This window comes from Talpa europaea, assembly GCF_964194135.1.
Source record: "Talpa europaea genome assembly, chromosome: 6".
NCBI lineage: Eukaryota > Metazoa > Chordata > Mammalia > Eulipotyphla > Talpidae > Talpa > Talpa europaea.
This window is the reverse complement of record NC_140072.1, coordinates 56775629-56783168: the sequence shown is the minus strand read 5'-3', so window position 1 is coordinate 56783168 and position 7540 is coordinate 56775629. Positions and strand designations below refer to the sequence as shown.

At 56.0% G+C, this 7540-nt stretch overlaps 1 protein-coding gene across 1 annotated transcript in view; it reads left to right on the top strand.

Annotated features, from left to right (window-relative positions):
* Positions 1-2180: 2180 nt before the first annotated feature.
* VAX2 (ventral anterior homeobox 2) overlaps positions 2181-7540 on the top strand; it is a gene marked incomplete at both ends in the record, with an annotated part of 28593 nt that continues 23233 nt past the window's right edge. Inside the window, one exon of the mRNA XM_084235345.1 lies at positions 2181-2382. Coding sequence (XP_084091471.1) covers positions 2181-2382 — 202 coding nt within the window. The remainder of the gene's footprint in view (positions 2383-7540) is intronic.

The following is a 7540-nucleotide window of genomic DNA, read 5'->3' as shown; positions in this document are numbered from 1 at the left end:
CCTGCACTGCTGGCAGGAGAAGATGTAGTTTGTGAAATGGAAATTAAAGAGTGAAAACCAACAATCCCCGGCAGGGTCCACCAGGTGTATTTTTCTTTGAACAGAAACTCAGGGCCCACATGGCAGAACAGCTAGGGCTTGGTTCCGGAAGGTTTGAGCCGGGTGGTTTTTTTCCTAAGAAGTTTTCTATATTAAAAGCGTGTCACTTGAATAATAAAAATAATCAAACTTATGAGAGCTAGAGAGGAGAAAAACTAAAGTGTGGATTGGAGATGAAGGACTGAATCAGGCTGGGAGCTCCCACTGGGCTGGGGTGGAGAGAGCTCTGGCCCATGCTGGGATCACTTAGGAATTGGGCAGCCCCTCCATGCCCAGGCTCAGAAGGACCAAGTGCAAGACAACCAGAAAACAGGTGGCCAGGTTCCTTCCAAGCCCCCAGCAGGACCGCACTCCCCCAGGCCCTCCTCTAACTATTCCATTGATATAAACCTCATTTCTCCCTCTCGGTACCGTCAGGAGCTGCCATGGGTCCAGGATGCTTTCTCTCAGCACACTCAGGCACAATCCCTCTGCTCCCCTTCCCCAGCCTAATAAATGTAGCCCAGTGTTGCTTCCCTTCCTTGTCCTTTGTGTTAATATGGTCCAGCAGGCCTCCTCCCCTGTTCCCTTTACACTCCGCTGTCCTGATCCTAAACTCTGCGCAGAGGTGCTGAAAGCCACCAGTTGAGAAACTGGCGAACCCCTGCCCTCGTCGCTCTCCGCTGGGGACATTTGAGCCTGGAAACATGCACATTCAACTGCTCAAGTGCACAGGTAGATCCCACAGGCAAGCACTGGCATATACAGGCTCCCCTCTCACGCAGACATGGAGGCCGCGCCAGCAATTATGCCACAAGCACCTTCACCTGCACATCCAGAGCGATGCCACAAAAAATCCCAATCAGACCCTCCCATGGACTGGAGCCCCGTGGGGCACCCTAGCATGGCAGCGCTTCTGCGAGGGGTCACACACCCTCCAGCGCGCGCACAGTTTTCACACACATCTTTGCTGGGGTCTCGCAACCTTCCTTCCAAGCCCCTTTATGAGTCAAAGAAAAGGGAGTGGGGCCTGGTCTCCTGGCGCTGTCAGAGTAGCTACTCCAGGTCGAGCACTGGGGTCCTCAAACAGTGCGATGGACCCAGAAGCCTCCCAGGGTAAATGCTATGCCCAAAGCCCTCCCCCCAGCCCCCCTCCTCACCTGGCAGTGCCCAGCTCCACTACCCTCCCACGTTTCTAGGTTCTCAGTCAGCGCTGTCACCTCTCTCCGCAGCCCACTGGAGGCAGAACCACACCCGGGACTGGGGAGGAAAAGCGCCACAGAGCGTAGAGGTGGCAAAAGGGAATGCCCACCTTCTATTCCTGTTTGGGTGTGTGGTCCTGTGTGACGTCGTTTGCCGCCCACCCCAGCCTTGGTCTCCCTGACTCTCGTCCCTGCGCCCGCTGCCCAGGAACGTTTCTCTTCCCTGGCAAATGCGGGACATTCCTTCTGCTCCTCGCCTCACTCTCTTGGGCGCATTTACCACAATATTGGCCTTGCTCGCCCAGGCGCGCCGGCCGGGAGGCGTCTTCGCTCTGTGTAGGAGAGTGTGGGTGCAGATATGAGTGGAGCGGGGTGGCGGTGGGGCACAGGGAGGAACCCCCACCTGAGTTCCCTCCTCCAGCCCCCCCAGCGCGCCAAGAGCCCCAGCGAGGCCCACCTCGGGTTCTCCGCCGGCGCTGCCTTCGGGAGCGCTTCGGTGGTCAATCCCGCTGAAGTGCCGCGCCGTCGAGGCTGCGCTCCCTGGGAACGGAGGGTAGAAAGAGAAGTGCGCGGGGCGTCGGGGGAGGGAGGGAGCTGATAAACTTTAAGAGGGAATGTAGGGAGTTCTGTGCCACAACTCACTCAGCCCGGCTCGGAGCGGGGCGGACAAGGGGCGGAGGAGGGGGCCCTGCCCCCCACCCCCGGCTCTACTACCTCCTGCGCCTCTGGGAATCGAAAGAGCCCGGACCTCCGCCCAATCAGCAGGGAGAGGTGGGGCAGCCGCGAGGGGCGGGGCCGGGGAGGAGCCGGGCCGGGCGCTGAGGGTGGAGGGGCGGGGAGCCCCGGGCTCGGCCAGCCCTGGCTGGTCAGGCGGCGGCTTAGGCGACCGTGGCGGCCGGCATGGGCGATGGGGGCGCGGAGCGCGACGGCGGCCCCCCACGCCGGGCTGAGGACTCCGGCGCTGCAGCCCGGGGCCGAAGCCCAAGGGAAGTTGCTGGGACCTCCGCCTGCAGCTCTGCGGGCTCCAGGGAGGGCAGCGCCGGCTGTGACCCGCAGCCCGGGCTTACTGGGACAGACCACTGCCGCCGCATCCTGGTTCGAGGTAAGAGGACAGCTCGCCACCCTGGCCCACGGGACCCCCACCCTACCCCCGCTCTAACCCCCACCTTCCTGCAGCCTCCGCCTCCCAACTCACGCATCCTTTTAGTTATTCGTGATTCAGTCATTCATTCAGCAAATGCTATTTTGAGCGTCTATTGTGTTCTGGACGTTGAGCTGAGTACAGGGGACAAAGCGGCGACCGCGACCGAGCAGATCTGCACCCCACTGCCTGGCAGTTCTGGGCCCCCCAGAGCGGCCCCTCGCCCAGCCGGCTGCTGCGGCGGGGCTGGCACAGGACGCCGGGTGCGGAGAGCCGGGTCCCCGCCCTGCGCCCCTCTTCGCCCGCGCGGACAGGAGCGTCCGAGCGCTCGGCGGGGTCGGGACTCAGAGCGACCACAGCCCGGGACCGCGGAAGGAAAAGTCCAGGCTGCACCAGGCGGCCTCGGCGCTCCCTCGCCTCGGGCTCAGCCCTGTTTCCCATCCCCAGCGCCGCAGACGGCACCCGCGGGAGGGGACTCCCCGGCGCCGGGTGCCGGCCGCGCGCTCGCCCGCCGGCGCTTCGCGGAGTTTTCGGTTCCCACTTGCTCGCGGCGCCTGGGCCCAGGGCCTCTAGCTCTTCGCGTCCCTCCATTTCTCCCTCGCCCTCCTCTTCTTTCCTGGCTATTCCTCTCCGCCGAGCCCGCCTTCCCCACACTTCTGCACGCGCCCCTGGACTGCGCCCGAGGACCCAGCTCCGCCTGGCCTCCCCTGCGCTAGCCTGCGGCGCCCCCGGCCCCCAACGCCAGGCTCCAGCGAAGCTCAGGGCTCGGCTATTCCTGGGACCCCGGCCTTGCCTAGCGAGGTGGGAGGAGAAAGGGGATTAGCTCCCTAGGCCTGAGATCTGTTTCCCACACCGTGTGGAAGCCCCGAGACCCAGAGACCCCGCTCGCAGAAGGAGCGCCTCTGGAGTAGCGGCTCGCCGGCCCCCATCAACTGCATTGCCGGGTTTCCTCGCGCTGCCTTTTTCCTGCCTGCACTTCTGAGCGCGGGTCCCGCCAGCCCAAGGACCTCAAGAATCGACGGAACAGGACTGATTTCCGTGGCCTTCGACTGGTGAAGGGGAAACAGCCTGACGCCGGTTTGAGGTCTCTCCTGCACAAGGATATCGACTTTGTCCCCCCACACAGACTGGGCTACTTTGGCCTGGTCTGCACAGCCTCCCCGCAGCCTCTCGGTGTGGGGGGCCTCTGGGGATGGGGGAAGGGGCTAGAATGGAGTGTGGAGGCAGCCCAAGGCGCGGCTACTGGTGACCGTCTTGCAAACACACGCAGGTACCTTGGTCTTTGGGAAACACTCTTGTCAGGTGTGGTCATCAGAGATGGGGCGCACACTACTGTTCTGGGGGTAGGCTTGGATCAAAGCAGTTACAAAACAAGGCAAGTGGGTGGTCCGGCCAGCAGGAACTCAAGCAGGTGTGTTGACCTGCTGGGCACCTGGGATTAAATTAGGTCCCATTCCATAGACTGTGAGGTGTCCTGGGTGTGAGGGGCTAGTAACCAGGTTGGAGTTCTTTAAGAAAATCTGCAAGGCTTTACAGGAATGGAAAAACCAGCCCCCTAAAACCACACTCCCAGATTAAGCACCGAAGTCCCTGCCTGTGACCACAAGCACATCCCTTCGCCACCTCACATCCCATCTGTATTTAGACATTTCCTTCACAATGGACACTTGTGCCTTCTGTGCCCACCTAGTGTCCTCTCCACTCTACTAACTCTGCATACAGAAAAAATTAATTTATTAAAATTAATTTATTAATAAATAGCTAAATAACTCTCAGATGTAGACTCACAGAAGCTATAAGTCAAAATCAATCATTCATCTCACAGGGTGGGGACCACCCACTCTAGGCGCTATCCACAGTCACATAGAGATGGACCCCAACTGTTAGCAGGGCAGTTTGTGTCCATTGTTAGAGGGTGTGTTTTTATAAACACACTTACACATGTACAAGAAATGCCATGACATTTATTTGATAATGTAATTAGAAATACTAACTATAAAGCATGGAACTATAAGCATGGGACTATTAACTATAAAACATGCACCTAGAAGAAATGAAAGGCAGACGGGACTATCATAAGTCTCTCTTTTTTTTACCATTTAACGACATGGAGATACCCAGGGATGTCACTGCCACTAATTCCTCCTAGCCAGGGTCACCTGCATTGCTCCTTTCTGGCCCCACTGACCAGTGAAAGGCCCCATATTGGTGCAGGGAAGTCTGCAGCACCTTGGCTGCATGAATATCCCTCCAGTGTGCCCTATGTAGAGAGTTACTTTTGCCTTTGATCTCTGAGGGCACATTCTCCTGAAATACTTTTGGAGGAGACCATAAAAAGGTGGAAGAGAGACACTGGCCATAATAGCAGTCATTTTGCTGGTAGGATGAGGATTCTGGGAAAGAACCCCACTACCTCTAGGTCATTGCCCTTCTTCCTGCTCCTTTTCCTCTCTGCACTTGCTCTCCTAAGGCCCCCACCACAGATAGCATTCTGTTGGGGGAGTTTAGATGAAGGGGGGAGTAGGATGAAAGTTTGGGTGCTGCATTTAGGAGAAATTGGCCTGGAATATCAGCTTACAGACCTTTGAACTTGAATCAGTTTCTTTGTCTTGCTGTGCCTCAGTTTCCTCATTTTACCTTCAAGGACTGCACTAAGGGTCAGAGCTGATGTCTCTAAAACTGCAAACGCCCAGAAGGATTTCCACAAATTTTCCATTGAATGAAAGGGGGAGAACTCAGAGGGGGCCCACAAACCACTTCTGGGTGGGTAAGGCAGTGGGGACTCCTTTCACAAATGCCTCCTCAGTTCACCCGCTAGTGGGGTAACTTGGTCTCCTTTCTGTCTGGGTCCAAAGGCTGGGCATGTTTTGGGAGGTGATCAGTCAAGAGGCAGCTGATGAAAAGAGCAGACTACCAGGTACAGCCTTCTCCAGCCCCCTGGGATGAACCCTCCCTCCACCAATCACCTAAACTTCCTGCCTCTACAACATGTCAGCAGGGAGCCAGGGAGGCTGACCTTGCTGCATCCTCTTCCTCAAAATGGAGGCTGCTTCATGCCACACAGGGGCACAAACAAGGTGATGCAGATGACAGCAGTATACACACAACAGGCACCCTGCAAACCCCACTGAGGACATAGCTAGGCTTCCATAGGGACCTTACAACTACCAGACACCTCCAAGTGCAAGGCCCAGTGGCTGGTGGAGATGGGCAACCTTTTGTTTTATATTTGGAAAGAGTGTGTCAAATGCTGGCAGAAGACAGCAGGAACAGGCCAGCCCTGGCTGTAACCCCAAGGTGCTGCTGAGGTGCTGTGACCTTTTCTGTGGTGCCAGAATCCCCACATTTGGAAGAAGTAGGACAAGTCTTACCCTAAGCCTCCTGTCACCTCACGATCTATGCTTGCACCTGCACACTCAGAAGCACCTACTTATTCCCAAATTAATCAGGAAGGGAGTTCAACAAGTCATGAGGAGAGAGCCAAGAATGGTCCTCTGCCAGCTTTACCCAGTCCAGCAGCTTTTTGGATAATGTGTAGCATCAGTCCCTTCTCACTGAAAATGGCCCTTGAAAACCCTATTCACACCTTTATGCCACTGCTTTGGATTCCTTGAGAGAGCACCCTAGAGGCTGTTCTGAGAGCGCTTCCTGTGTGATGAGACCAGCCACCAAGCAAAAGGGCAGGATAACTATGGGGTGCCTGGCAAAGCAAATGGCTGCCAGCCCATCCACCCACTAGCAGGAATTTTAAAATGCTTTCATTCAGCTCAATGGATGCTCTGGGTGGCTGCGGGCCTCGGAGGGAGGGTAAAGGGAGGCAGGGGCCTCTGATGGCCTGCACAATTCCCATTATGAGGGTAGGTGTGGGCAAGAAAAGCATTGAATTCAGTAGTCCTTCTCAGAACTGGGATGCAGTGCTGGGCCCAAGGCTCAGAAACATGAGCTCAAAACATGAATGCTTGATGATAGCACCATGGCATACACCACTCCGGGTGGTGGTTGCTCCAGACCAGTAAAGACGCCTCGCAGAGGGTGCAGCTTGCTGGGCTTGAGCTGGGAGCAGCCCTGGGGATGGATTGCCCTCCTCCTCCAGGTGCCAGATCTGGATTTAACATCACCCCAGTGTCTTCTTGCTTTCTATTTGAGTTTCCAGCAGCCACTGGACCTAGAGGTACTGGTCTGAGACCACATAGGCCTCACCCTACAGGTTACAGTAGCTCCTCAAGGATACTGGGGTTCACCTGCTCCATGGACTCTTGCCCCCCATGGCCAGGGCAGTGTTGTGGTGGAATGAGCATTGGGTTGGGATTCAGGCACTTGGGCCCCCTACAGATGGCAGGACTCTAGACTCAACAAGCACCCAGTCTGCCACCAGATCAGTAGCCCAGGACCAGGCCCCAGAGGGCAGTTGAAGGATTTAAATGGTTCAGACAGGGGACTGCACTTTGGTATTTTTGCTTTTGATTTTAATTTGGGGGGTTGTAATTAGTTTTGTTTTTCATTTTCCTGGGATTGTTTTGTTTTGTGTTTATTATGCTTTTCCTTCTGCTCATTTTTATACAGAGGGCCCATTTTTGCATTGCAGGTTTTGTAGCACCCTATTGTTTTGGTCCATTTAATACACCCCCCCCACACCCCACCTCCCAAGGAAGCTGACCAGCAACCCAATGTGTCATCTTGTTGGAGTGTTTTTTGTTCACTGCTTTCATTTTCAGAGAACAGCAGGGCATTTGTTGGTTCTGTGCATACTCACAAGATTTCCATGGCCCTGGGTGGTAGCCTGGAGAGGTGCTTGTGCACCCCTTTCTACTGCATACTGCACACACACCTGCAGATCTGGAGCTTTCAGACATTTCACCCTCCACCTTCCACCCCTCCCACTACCCCAAGTTCTCCCACTCCTGTGACTGAATGGTGGGGCAGGGAAGCTTAGTGCTTCTGAGGCTGGGACAGTGAATTCTCCTGACTAGAAGGGAGGCAAGAGATATCATGGGTTTTGTCTCCAGGCTTGTGTATGCTGGTATCAAACAGATGTCAGAATGCACCAACTGCAGGGAGTCAGGAAATCTATAGATCCTGTTGGCTCTAGCCATTTCCTCTGGGACATGCATCTCCTGTC